Source organism: Ipomoea nil, unplaced genomic scaffold (genome assembly GCF_001879475.1).
Source record: "Ipomoea nil cultivar Tokyo-kokei standard unplaced genomic scaffold, Asagao_1.1 scaffold0188, whole genome shotgun sequence".
Lineage (NCBI taxonomy): Eukaryota > Viridiplantae > Streptophyta > Magnoliopsida > Solanales > Convolvulaceae > Ipomoea > Ipomoea nil.
The window spans coordinates 462,849-476,613 of record NW_017616616.1 but is presented as its reverse complement, the minus strand read 5'-3'; the positions used below and the strand labels follow the sequence as shown (position 1 = coordinate 476,613).

The following is a 13,765-nucleotide window of genomic DNA, read 5'->3' as shown; positions in this document are numbered from 1 at the left end:
ATAAAATTAACAATATAATATAATATTTTTAACCCCACCCCCCCCCCCTCCCCCAAAAGATGAGCATATATATATATATATATATATATATATATATATATATATATATATAGTTGAGTTCAAATAAGGACCACTATATTATAGAGGACTGTAAGGACGTGTTTAGTCGTGTGCCATTAGGTTGTATGTCGTGTGCATGGCCTAGTGTAGTCGTGTGACATAGTTTGTATGTCGTGTGCATATGTTTGTTAATTAATAGAGTCTGAGTTCGAAACCTGATGTTTACATGTATACTTGTGTGCCATTATGTATTAAATTGTGTGCATGATACTAATTTGTGTACCCGTAATCAATTTGCACAGTCCTTTATATATTGTGGTCCTCATGTGATCTCAACCTTATATATACATACATACATATATATATATATATATATATATATATATATATATATATATATATATATATATATATATATTAGCGTGCGTTTGGAATGGCATATAAAAGTAGTGGGTTGATTCCATCAAAGTCCAACTATTCTAAATATGATTTGCCTCATCACATATATATTGCACTTTGACATGTATGGAGAAAAAAGACATTGCATCTCCCTCGTGGCAATATTTGTTGAAGCTTTTGATTCGTAGGCCGATAAGCCAATAATTTTATCAGCTGATAAATATATGTGTATAGATTTACACATTATGAATGAGAATCAAAATCATATTTACTGTTTAATTGACAATTTTTTAAAACATAATTACGATATTTGATTATTCCTTCAATTAAAAATCTCATTTCTTAATTTAAAAGGGTATTATTCAATTTTATTGGTAATCTAATTTTTAAGTTTGGATTAGTACTTTTAGATTTTTATTTTTTTTTCATATTGATGCTTTGGATGTCATTACTCATTATATTATAATTAGAGTTAATAACCAAAATGGTTCATCGACTATGCTGTAATTACCAATTTAGTCCTCGACTATCATTCTTACCTAATTAAGTCGTCAACTATGTAATTTTTACTCAATTTAGTTCTCTGTTAATTTGATTCTTTGTTGACTGTCAAAAATGGGGATAAAGTTCTAATTTTACAAGTTTTTTCATTCCTCCTCATTTAGCAGCGCCAAACCATGTAGCAATAAGCTTCGATCGACTTCCAAAACGGTCAATGTTGAAGCAGTGGTTGTGCATCGGAGAGCCCAAAGATTTAATTTCCAGCGATTTTTTTACGGTCGAAAGTCGATCGGAGCGTACTGCTGCATTGTTTAGCGCTACTAAATGGGGAGGATGGAGAAAGCTTGTAAAATTACAATTTTATTCACATTTTTTGACAATCAACAAACAGTCAAATTAACAGAAGACTAAATTCGGTAAAAATTACATAGTTGATGACTTAATTGGTAAGAATGATAGTCGATGACCAAATTAGTAAATACGACATACTTGAGGGACCATTTTGATAATTAACTCATAATCAATTGTCTTGATTATTTTTTTTTTTTTTGTATTTTTAAAACATTTATTATCATTATAAGGTTATACACAACCAAACATCAATAACCATTATAATTACACCCTACTACTAAACATGCAAAATAGTTTCACCAAAACTCATTACCATTACCAAGTATTTGATTTCCATTCCTATTCTGATTCACATGTGCAAACCAAACAGACTTTAAATGTTGACACTTTTCGACATACGAATATTAAGGCTATTTGATTAATTGAAATAATGTTGATTTGTTGTTTTGTTTTTATTTTAGTATGTAATGCGATGATATCTCTGTCACCGATCCAAATGGATATGTGATCATATGATCGAACCCCAGGTACTATCTTGTAAAAAAATTATGATTGTTTTACAAAAAATAAAATTTATGTTAATCGAATAAGAGGAAATACCCAAAATGGTCCCGCGACTATAGCTAAATTCACAAATTGGTCCTCGACTTTTAATTTCAACCAATTAAGTCCTTAACTTTGCAATTTTAACACAATTTGGTCCTTTGTCTATTTGACCGTTTGTTGACTGCGCTTTTTTAGGATATATATGTAATTTCATGGTCCACCGTCGGTTTTTTAAGGTTCCGGTTGCATTTCTACACCGCACTGTTACATTTGAATCCACTGCCTGCGCTGTACCCCATGTGGAGAGATTATAGCTTTTGATAGATAGATCGCCGAAGTCCCTGGAGTGGCTCTTCGAGAAAGCCGTGACTCCAAGCGATGTAGGCAAGCTGAACCGGCTCGAGATCCCCAAGCAGCAAGCGGAGAAGCACTTCCCCCCTCCGCGCTGTCACCTCCAAGAGCGTTTTCTAAGCTGAATCGGCTCGTGATCCCCAAGCAGCAAGCGGAGAAGCACTTCCCCCTCCGAAACAACGATGTCACCTCCAAGAGCGTTCTCTTGAGCTTTGCACGTGAAACTACTTATATATCTTCAAAGATCGCGGTCAACAAACGGTCAAATAGATGGAGGATCAAATCGGGTCAAAATTGTAAAGTTAAGGACTTAATTGGTTGAAATTGAAAGTCGATGACCAATTTGTGAATTTAGCTATAGTCGAGGGACCATTTTGGGTATTTACTCATCGAATAATTCAATCGGTAACTGAATTACGTCTGCTTGATTAACAGTTAATTTAATTGAACTATTTATTTTTTTTTTAGTTTTAATTACGATGTGGTCTGAGTCTTTTGGTCCACCTGTTTAATTAATCCCCGTTTGCCCCGGGAGCTAACCCAAAGGACTCGTCACTTGTAAGAATTGAACTAAAGTTATCTCAAAATTTTCTCACATAAAGAGAGCTTATTTACTACTTGAGCTACCCATAATCGAACTATTTATAAATAAAATGTAGAATATATTTTCAATACATCACACAATCGTTATATCCTACACCACGGCGCACATAGCACTGTGCGCCGCGCGCCTCCCAAAAGAGGCACGGTAGTAAGTTGCTGAGATTATGTGTATTTGTTCACAACGTTATGTGTATTGGTTCATACAGTTATGTGTATTTTTTATACAATTATATACATTCTTTTTATACAATTATGTACATCCGAATCAGAAAATTTGTGTGTATTATGTTAAGAGTTGATGTGTATTATGTTAAAAGTTTATGTTTATTATGTATTATGTTAGATTATGTGTATTATCTTTTAAAAAGAGTATGTATATTTTGTTATATAATTATGTACATTCATGTATAACATTATGTGTATTCTAGTATAACATTATGTACATTCTTGAACAGCGGGTTTTTTTTTTTTTTAAAAAGAAAGACTACTGCCATTCACTGGGGCGGGAAATTTAAAAAAAAAAATAATTAAAATGACATCGTTTTGCATCTGGGCGCATAGTGCAACGCGCGCCGTGGTGTAGGATATAAATTGCCTACATACATCACATGCCACATGGTATGAAAATTTTATGACATAAATTTGGGCCAGAACTGAATTAGATGACTGGATTTGTATTTGATCAAAATGTTCCTTAACTTGACCCATCTACTTAACCTTTGGGTTATGTTAAGCCCATTATTTGTCAAGTGGCAAATTATTCTGTGGACTCAGATTCACCTTGTAAGGTAAACACCAATCTAAGGACAGATAAATACATATTAAATGTTCATAATTTACTTTTAAAAATTTATAATTTTTTTTAAAGATAATTTACAATTTATAATAAGTATATTCACAAATTCTCAATTTTTTTTAAATACTTAGGATTATTTACAAGGTACTATCTCTTCTATACTTTCGTAAACATTTTCAGCCCAAAGAATGGATGGATAACCGAAATGCCATCATACTATATGATAATTTGTTAAAATTCTCAAAACTTAAAAATACAATTTATATTTTAAATGTTCACAATTTCAATATTAAAAAATAAAAATACACAATTTAGGACCATAGTCTACCTTACAATGTGAACCCTAATCTATGGTATAACAACCGTACCAAAACCCAAAAGCGAAAATCGGGTATTCGGGCGTGATATCACAGACGGGTATTATTTCTGAATCGCTCTTCCTTTCTCAGCCCTAATCGGTTAAAATCAGGATCTTCTTAGGATTCGATCATCCTTCCTCTGAAATTCCTTGTAAAAACCGTAATTGCAGCCTCTTAGCTTTGATTGATCGGAGGTTGTCTTTCTTTTCTGTTTTTCATCTATTTTTTCCTTAACAGAGAAGCCGTCGGTTGGTGCAGGATGTTCAAGAACACTTTCCAGTCCGGTTTTCTATCCATTTTGTATAGCCTCGGGTATGCATTTTTGTGTGCAAATGCATATATTTTCGTTTTTTTTTTTCCCCTTATCCAAAATAATGCAATTAGCTCAAATTTGGTTTTATAATATATTCTTATGATTCACCTGTTGTTGATGTTTTTGCGAGGAAACAGGAGCAAGCCTTTGCAGATATGGGATAAAGAAGGTAACAAAAAATAAGAAGATGTAATCGATTTCACTCATCACTGCTATTTTTATTACTAGCAATTTTGCATGATGTAGTTATTTGTTACTGTCTTACTGAAATTGAAGTAGGCATTTATCTTTTACTGTGTTTTTACCATGCCAATTCATGTTGTAGTATTTACTTTGAGTGTTTTGTTAAATAGTAAATTGACTTGAGCATTTTTTTTCCAATTTTACGTACTTTTTTTGGGTGATGAGGAAAATTAGCAGCCACTACCTAGGGTGTGTAAATCCTGCCTTGTGGTCCTAGCCGGCAAAGGGCAACCAGCCTAGGTTGCTCATAGCTGACCGGCTCAAAACAAGAAGGAAACCTTGTGGTTACCAAGTCTACAACATGACCAAGTGGCTGGGGTTGCCCTCCAATTTTACTTATTTGATTCTATATTAAATCATGATAGTTGAGTTAGACCCGTTTATGCCATTGTGTATTATGTTGTATTTTCCTTTTTGTTTTAGTGGCAGTTTTAAATTTATGTGCTTTATGTTCTATTATGAAGCTTTCTTGTCCAAGCAACCAAAGCTGGGGAAGTCTTCTAGATATTTGTATTGTGTTTAAACTTGGTGATGCAAAAGTAAAGTTTCTTTTATCTTTTGTAGTTTCCAATGGCCATGTTAAACGCCTGCAAGATGATGACATACAATCCAATGTCCTTGAAATTGTTGGATCAAATGTCCAATCAACCTTCATTACATGCCCTGCAGACCCAAATGCAACCCTTGGTATAAAGCTGCCTTTCTTAGTTGTGATTGCGAAAATTGTGAACAAGTACTTCACATTCGAGATTCAGGTGCTGGATGATAAAAATGTCCGGAGACGATTTCGAGCTTCTAATTTTCAAGTCTGTAAGTCTACCCTTTGCTTGTTTGATTTATATAATATCCTTTTGCCAAGTAGTTAGTTTTTTTCACTTGTAAGGCCTTCTGAATGGTGATTGTTTTTAGTCTTACTAAGCTTGCATAGTTGCATTTAGCCAATAAGCCTGTGAGGGAGATAATTAGAAGAATACTTTTTCCTAGATTAAAGTTGAAAACTGAAATCCATTGAAGGTGAAGAAAAATAGAAAACACAAGATATAATTCTACTGGGTAAATGGCCTTTTGAGTTAAATTGAGGGATCTGTTGCACTGTTAACTGTGTATTAATATAATTCTACTGGGTAATGGCCTTCTGAGTTAAAAATTGAGGGATCTGCTGCGCTGTTAACTGTGTATTAATACTGACTGTATAATTCTACTGGTTAATGGCCTTCTGAGTTAAACCATAATCAACTTTGTTTCCCCAACGATGGACTGTTAATTTATTCAAATGTTATTTAATGAAGTACTCTTGTTCTTCCTTAACTTTCTGATTTTTAGATGGCCCCAACTTTATTATCACTCTCTAATGTATCATTTGCCCGAGGAGTATCATTTGCTGAGAGTGATCTATTTTTTTAATTTTTTTTTTTTAAATTTGGAACTGGAAATAGTTTATCTCCACTTAAAAAGCAGTATCGTTGAATCAATTGCCTTATTTTGTGAATTGATTGGCATACTTGAATAGCACTGCAAACCATTGACAGTCAAATATTTGCTTGTCTGTTTTAGGCTGTGACCCGAGTGAAGCCATACATATGCACTATGCCCTTGAGGTTGGATGATGGATGGAATCAAATTCAACTAAACCTTGCTGATTTGACTCGTCGAGCATACGGGACCAACTATGCAGAAACCTTGCGAGTTCAGGTGCACGCCAATTGCCGCCTCAGGAGGATCTACTTCTCAGATCGCCTGTATTCAGAAGAGGAACTCCCGCCAGAGTTCAAGCTTTACCTCCCAATGCAGCAGGTAATAGAAGCCTCACTGATTAGGAATGGTTGCAGTAGTCGCTAGTCGGGCGGTAGAGTAGCGCCTAGACGGTTTAGACGGCGCCTAGGCAGGCACCTATGTGGCTTACTAAAAAAAGAAACAGTGCATGTGTGTGGGTGTATATATGTCATATTATATATATACATTCATACATATATATATATAATGAAAAAAAAAATAGCAAGGTCGAACCGACTGGTTAACTCGGCTAACTCGACCGAAATGGACAAGTTAACTCGGCTGAGTTAGGCGCTAGGCGGGCGCTTAGGTGGGAAATCGCCACGGTCTAGGGGCGCCTAGACCGATTTTTGCAATAGTGAATTAGCACAGCGCTACTTGGTCCCAAGTGTTATTTGCTTATTTAGCTTCATTTTTTCAATAATGCAGAGGCCCTGAGAGGATCTTTTTTTCTGAAGGAGCATGAGAGAGATACAGGTGTTTACAAATAATGATCAGAACTTTTGTAGTTCCAAGTGGCTGCTGATGTGTCATGCACTCTTGTTCAAGTTCATCTCTTCTGCAACATTTACCAAGTCTGTATAGTTGTTTAGGGGAAGCTATCTGAGATTGAAACATTGCTTCAAGTGTTAAATTTACATGAACCTAGTTAACTTTTATACATGTTTTGTTTTTTTTTTTTTTGGACAAATTATTTATAAACAACACATTTTTCACTACTTTGAAAGGGACCTTTAGATAATATCTTATAGGCACATTGAATTTCACCTAATTGAAGTCACACATTTAATGAACTCTAATAAAATTTCTAATGAACTTTCCGTTACAACCTTTCTTATTGGTTCCAAGTGAAAATGAGTAATGTGTACTAGTAAGGGAAGGAATGGATTTCCAGCCAAACTGGTTAGATTGTTGGTTTGGTAATCATAATTTTTCAAGTTTGACTCTTAGTGGGAGAGGTTTATTGACTTTTTTTTTTATTTAAACCAATTAACTATGGACAACTTGGATTGATTTATCTCATTATGATCCATGGTCAGTAAGGCGAGATTTACTCATTACACACTCTTGAGTATTGACTGCTCGATATTTACTCACAGACATGTTCAATTTATTTGTCAGCCTTGTACTCTTGAGCCAAGCGCCAAGGTTAGATTGTTTAGACTTAAACCAACCCATAATCATGTCATGGGCAAATTATTCTGTGGACCTGCGTTCAAAATACACAATTTACATATTGAATATTTACAATTTTGTAAAAAGTAAATTATGAATATTCAGTATGTAAATTGTGTATTTAGAACTCGAGTCCATGATATAACTATTGCATCTTATGTATTGGTGATGGAACATTATTTTTTCTAACCCATTATTATGTATTAGATCATCAACTTGCACCCTCACCACACACCTTTTTCAGTCATGGCAAGCTAAACTCTATTATGTTATATTGAGGAGTAAAATGTATATAACACTAGAGCGATAGGCTACTCTATACACAAAACAAGATTCAGAATACTTCATCTGCGATAATATAAGAGTCACCTAAGTCTTCTTCTCATACATAATTACTCATTTGACAAGAACACTAAAATATAAATAAAAAATTTCCAGAGAAAAAGGCAACCAACTCCAATAATTGAATTGCATATGCTCAAAATTATTTAACAGAAAACTATGAAGACATGTCTGGTTTATGTAAAAACAACCTAACAATGTCTCTTTCCATATTATCCAATCATCTATCAAGTCAGTAAAAGCAGCACCATCTTAAACTAAGCAAACAGAAGAAAGAGCCAAAGCTAAAGAGCCATATTTACTCTGCAAGATGCAAGAAATGCTGGTTCTTAGATAAAACTCTGAATCTTTTCTTTTCCTTTTTTTTTTTTTTTTTTTTTTTTTTTTTCACTTTTTACAGGAGATAATATGCCTAGGTGATTAGGCAAGATTATCGAGTTTCTTTTCCTTTTCTCCGATTGGGTTAAGGAGAATCCCATTTGAAGAAATGGCAGCTAGCGCCCAGTGCAGCTGTCCAATTCCCACAGCCAAAGAAGAGGCTTCCTTGCTTTGGTCCCGGCTTCTGAACCATGCCTTTGCTGCTCTTCATCCCGCAGAAACAGTAAGGGTGAATCTGAGCCGTTGGAACGTGAAGCTGTCTAGCTTTTTGAGGTTCGTATGATGGGGAGACCGATTGGTGGTGATCGAGGGGGAGCTTCCACGCAAAAGACTCATTGGTAGTCTGATACATGAGTGCATCTGTGATCGAAAGCTTGAAACCTCGGTGCATGAGTAAGGCAAGAAGGCGGGCAGTGTTTTTGGCATCATCCAGACCACAGTGAGCACGGCCCTGCCAGGCCAGCCCAGCAATCTGCATCGCTTCTTTCAGATTGCACCTCATCCCTCCAAATGCATCGCGGAAAGGGACCTTTAAGTTGATCCATCTGATTAAACATAAGTGGAAATATGCACGAGGAATTGTTATTGTGTTATAATCATGGTTGCAGTAGGCGCTAGGCGCTAGTCGGGCGGTATAGCAGCGCCTATGCGGGCATATCTGAGTGTATGTATATATATATATAGGGTCGCATTCACATGCAAACACCCTTAAAATACAAACATGTGGACATATACCGTGCACACACCTAAATGCGGGTGTACACACATCCATGGACGACAGTGCACACACCTAAATGCGGGTGTGCACACATCCGTAGTATGTATGTGTGAATCCACAGTATTTGGCCCAGTGTGCACATGTCCATGAACGACAGTGCACACAGGCGGACACAACACACAAAATCATAAAAACTAATCACAACCTTAGATATCCAAAATTCAACGATCCAGAAATGTCCACAGGTTTGTATTTTAAGCCCTGTTTTTACATGAATGTAATTATATATATATATATATATATATATATATATATATATGGTCAGGTTCCTGTGAGAACATGTCTTCCCGTGCGGCATACACCATTAGATATGCATAAATGCACCACACAGTGTTTGAAAATACACCATTATGTGTGGTGTATTTTTTTTTGTGTGGTGCATTTTTTGACATTTCATTCTGGTGTATTCTCGAAAACTGTATGGTGCATTTATGCATACCTAATGGTGTATGCCGCACTGACCGCACGGGAAGACCTGTTCTCCCATGAACCAAAATCTATATATATATATATATATATATATATATATATAATGAAAAAAAAGTAACAAGGCTGAGTCGACCGGGTTAACTCGACCGAAATGGAAGAGTTAACTCGGCCCAGTTAGGCGCTAGGCGGACGCCTAGGGGAGAAATCGCCACGGTCTACGGGCGCCTAGCGCCTAGACCGATTTTTGCAACAGTGGTTATAACAAATCCAGATTGCAAAACGGAGCTCTAAACTAACCTGTTGAAATAAGGCGGCTTTCTGATCTTCTTGTACCGACATTCTGATTCCAAAATCACTCTGCAATCCCAATTCGACCATGTAACCACAGCAAAGTTGGAATTTTTTATCCCTTTTTTCTCGAGCCACTTGTCATGCCTAAGGAGCGCTTCAGTCAGAGTAACCCCTCGGTCCACCTGAATATACAGGCCGATAGTTCAGAAAACTGAACTCAATACACCTCGTCAGAAGCTAAATAGTTATTTCACAGCATTCCCGGGCATTACACAAAAGTGGTCATCATGCTTTTATGGTCAATAAACTATAGTACTTTTATCATTTGGCGTATCAGATTAAGTTTTAGTGGATCTTAAACTTAAAACCGACCTGGATTTGCTCGATGCCAGTCAGATCCTTGCAGAAATCACTGAGGAGCTGATTGCATGTTGGCCGCACATATGTTTGAAAACAAGCTTCTAGCTGCCCGCTCATGCTACTAACAATTACAGACGGAAACTCGATTATTTCTTGGGGATGAGGATTCTTTTCCTTGTTGCAGGTAGCCTCGAAGTCGATGACCACGAAATATTGGAAGTCTTGGAATTGAAATTCCCGAGGGTATTGTTGATAGAACACGTTGAATGGAGCGTAATGGAATTGGTTGTCCACTGCATAAGGATGGAATTGGGCCTCGAAAGCATTCGTTGTGAAAAGATGCATATTATTCGAGTCGGGGTAAAAGGCAGACCAAGAGCCAAAAGCGTTATTCTGGACGGGCTTTTTTGGAGATTCGTTAGACGAGTCAATATGTTCACTGCCATTTGAGGAGTCCGGTTCAATAGTATCCCCGCTAGGATGAACATTGTTGCCTTCATTAAGCTCCGGAAAGCCTTTGAAAGCACCCATACTGTATTGCAGATCGTGAAAATACCCTGTGCTGTGGAGGCATCTTCCGGGCGCCTCACAGTTCGCCTGCACGGTATCTGTGCTATAAAACTTATTAGTAATCGACAAATTATCAACACTATAACGGGTACTCAATGCAGAAAGCTATAGCAGCACGAATCAAATCAAATACTATAGTCAAAAAGTTTTTTTTTTTTTTTTTTAAACGATGCAACGAGAGGTCCGGAGCTTAAAATTTCAAGTCATGTCACAAGTTCTTCTATACACGAGGTATTTTTTTTTGTCAGACCACGAGGTGTCCTGAGCAGGCCCTAACTGTAGGAGGCACCTTTAAGCCTGTACCATACTCAGACTAATCCCCGTTCGTACCGGGCCGGCCCAATTAGGCATTAACACCCAAATAGTATCATCCGGCCAAACCATAATGTTGGTATAACACCCTTTTTTTATTGAATGCACCAAAAAGCACTTTAAACAGAAATAGTACTCTGTAATGATCAAGACAAACTACTTGAATGAGATGTATGCGTTTTCTTTCTCCATTTTTGCAGTCACAACAAAGCCCGTCATTACAATTCCCAGAAAGTTCGAAAGCTTATCAGCATCTATAGAATGTTAGGAAGTTCAACATTGCAGCTAAAATACACATCCCGTCATCTACGATAATCCTACTAATCTGTGGACTTCTCAATAGAGAACAAAAGCACGAGGGATTTATACATCCAACTGACAAAATGGAATGTTGAAAAACTCTCATTGTAAAGTATATCACAATTTGACATAAAAACCTAAATAAATAAAAATAAAAGCACCAGACTTTTCACTTTAGCAAAGAGGGGATTCAAAGTATTCAAACAATGAAAACTAAACTACGAAAAGAAAAGAAAAAAATAAAAATATATATATACAGGCATATTGGTAAATTATCCAAAACCTTTACTAGTTATGATAATTATAACCAAACCTTTTAGATTTGGTAATTTGTACCAAAAGTTAAAACATTGGTGCAATTCTCAGTTTTTTAACCTAATTCAAAGAAGATCCAACCCAACTTCACTGATGTGCCAATGGCATATAAATCATCAAAAACCTTTGAGGTGGACATGCAACCTAAACATATTTTCTTTTTCTTGAGAAACTAAATGATCATCTTTCTCCTCGTCACCAAATTACACGAGAAGGTAAGAGTTCATCCCGTAAGAGAGTTAAATGAGTTATGCCAAAGAAAAAATTATATAATGAAGATTGTGAAAATGGAGCTACACATATCACAATGAAGCGCATTAAGTGATATGTGCAACTCCATAAGGCGTCTTTATTATTTAATTTTTGCCTTGGCATAATTCATTTAACTTTCCTACAGAATTAAGTTTTATACCCTCCAGTGTAATTTGGTACCAAGGAGAGGGATGGCCATTTAGTTCCCGAGACAAAAGAAAATATATTGATGTTGAATGTTGCCTCAGAGGCTTATGTGGATGGTGACATGTAATTGCTTGATGATTTACACAACTCATCGACACATCAATTGGATTGCGCCAAGTTGGATCTTCTTTAGACCAAATTAAAAAATTGAGTAAAATTACCGCAGTAAAGGCTTGGATTTTTTTACCAATAGACTAAACATATATACACAAAGGAGAAAAGAAGACGGTTATCCAAAGTTAATGAGGCTAATGAAGGACATTGGAATCTAGGCTAACTGCCTCATTAGGAAACCAATTTAGAACTGAAATTGCAACCGTAATTATTTCTAGAGAATATTTTATACATTTGCTATATCCGTCTAATGCCCTAATTTAGACTCTCAATGCGTGTGCTTATGACTTGTGACATGATCGTACTAGTTACTTTATGTGAACAAATCCTAACACAAAATGGTGAAAGAACCGAGACAAATCACCAATACGAGCTCTATGTGATTGTATAAGGGAAAAGATCCATTCTTCACCCATTAGCCGGTCATTGATGCAACTAGTTAGCCCAGAGGAACCGACTCTTACTCCACTCATCAATCCCATCCCAACATTTGGAATGTCCAATTCCCGGATATGCATTCTTAACCCCATCCAATTCACACCAACATCCCTACCCGAGAAATCGATTCCTAGGAGGCTAGGACCCTACTCTCCTTTTTAAATTCAAATCCCGAAGTTTTTCATCCACAATGGTCATAAAATAGAATGAAATTCCCATTATGATACATGCAAATTGTACCTTTATTCAATCCACCATTCACTTCTCTCTTGATGCCTACTCAAAGAATCAACAAACCACATGCCAGAACAAGTACTTCCCAGAAATTCATTGCTCAAAAACAATCAAGTGCATAAGATTCAAACCTACTTGTCAATACACCAAATTTGAATTAACAACACTCAGAATAAGCTATTGGGTACAGAACTCAGAATATGAAAATTTATTTATTTATTAAAAAAAAAAAAAAAAAAAAAATGAAGAACAAAGAAAAAGTTCATACCTTTATGTTCTAATTCCATCATGGTGTTGCTGAATGTAGCAAAGATTCAGAAGCAAGTACATCAGATTTCCTCGCTTTAAGCTTCCTCCGCCTATGAACATCACACACAATATCATCAACAACGTTAAACGTAGAAGAAATTAAGAAAAAAAAAACACGCACACACACATAAAACCCAACAGAAACCCTTCATAAAAACACATACATTAACTCTCTCTCTCTCAGTCTCTGGTTGGGTGATTGATCTAGACACGGAGCAGTGGGGAAGAGTAGGTTGAGAGATTTTGCAGCAAGAATTTACAATTATTTATACTCCGTATGATTTTACTTTTTTACTATAAATAAATCTTGTTTTCGAATCGTATGAGATATTAGGGAATATGATTACCCAATATTTGGATCTCTCTTTTTTTGTTGTTTCTTTTTAATGAATGAAAATAACGTGGGAAGTAAATCATTATAGGTAACGGTCGACCACAGAACATGCTATGTGCCTTTGGATATTTTTTGGAGTGCAACCAAAATATCATGCACTCCATTTCCCACTTCAATAAAATCACGTTTTCACACCCACATGATAAAGTTAAGATTAAATTATGTTTGTAGGGGTTTAGCTCAATGATTCGGTAGATACTATTTGGTAAAAAAGATCAATATTTGAATCTTGGCGACAGTAATGTGAAGATTGCCCAAAGTGGACCGATTT

General features: G+C 36.0%; 2 protein-coding genes across 7 annotated transcripts; one reads left to right on the top strand and one right to left on the bottom strand.

Annotated features, from left to right (window-relative positions):
- Positions 1 to 3,974: 3,974 nt before the first annotated feature.
- LOC109180223 (cilia- and flagella-associated protein 20) lies at positions 3,975 to 7,014 on the top strand. 4 transcript variants are annotated; one of them, XM_019329716.1, is made up of 7 exons: positions 3,975 to 4,024; positions 4,137 to 4,163; positions 4,205 to 4,278; positions 4,417 to 4,448; positions 5,087 to 5,328; positions 6,077 to 6,316; positions 6,725 to 7,014. In XM_019329716.1, exons 3-7 carry the CDS (start codon positions 4,226 to 4,228, stop codon positions 6,731 to 6,733), a joined length of 576 nt encoding a protein of 191 aa, XP_019185261.1. In that variant the 5' UTR covers positions 3,975 to 4,024; positions 4,137 to 4,163; positions 4,205 to 4,225; the 3' UTR covers positions 6,734 to 7,014. The 4 variants fall into 4 exon arrangements, with proteins under 4 accessions (XP_019185261.1, XP_019185267.1, XP_019185256.1 ...); XM_019329722.1 differs by lacking the exon at positions 4,137 to 4,163 and having other exon boundaries at positions 4,001 to 4,065; positions 4,204 to 4,278; XM_019329711.1 differs by having other exon boundaries at positions 4,019 to 4,163.
- A 920-nt stretch (positions 7,015 to 7,934) lies between these two features.
- On the bottom strand, positions 7,935 to 13,596 carry LOC109180204 (ERI1 exoribonuclease 2-like). Of its 3 annotated transcripts, none has more exons than XM_019329694.1 (6): positions 13,265 to 13,596; positions 13,060 to 13,150; positions 10,062 to 10,660; positions 9,696 to 9,871; positions 8,199 to 8,736; positions 7,935 to 8,165 (listed from the first exon to the last, which is right to left on the bottom strand). In XM_019329694.1, exons 2-5 carry the CDS (start codon positions 13,079 to 13,081, stop codon positions 8,277 to 8,279), a joined length of 1,257 nt encoding a protein of 418 aa, XP_019185239.1. In that variant the 5' UTR covers positions 13,082 to 13,150; positions 13,265 to 13,596; the 3' UTR covers positions 7,935 to 8,165; positions 8,199 to 8,276. The 3 variants fall into 3 exon arrangements, with proteins under 3 accessions (XP_019185239.1, XP_019185251.1, XP_019185245.1); XM_019329706.1 differs by having other exon boundaries at positions 10,062 to 10,657; XM_019329700.1 differs by lacking the exon at positions 7,935 to 8,165 and having other exon boundaries at positions 8,173 to 8,736.
- Positions 13,597 to 13,765: the final 169 nt, after the last annotated feature.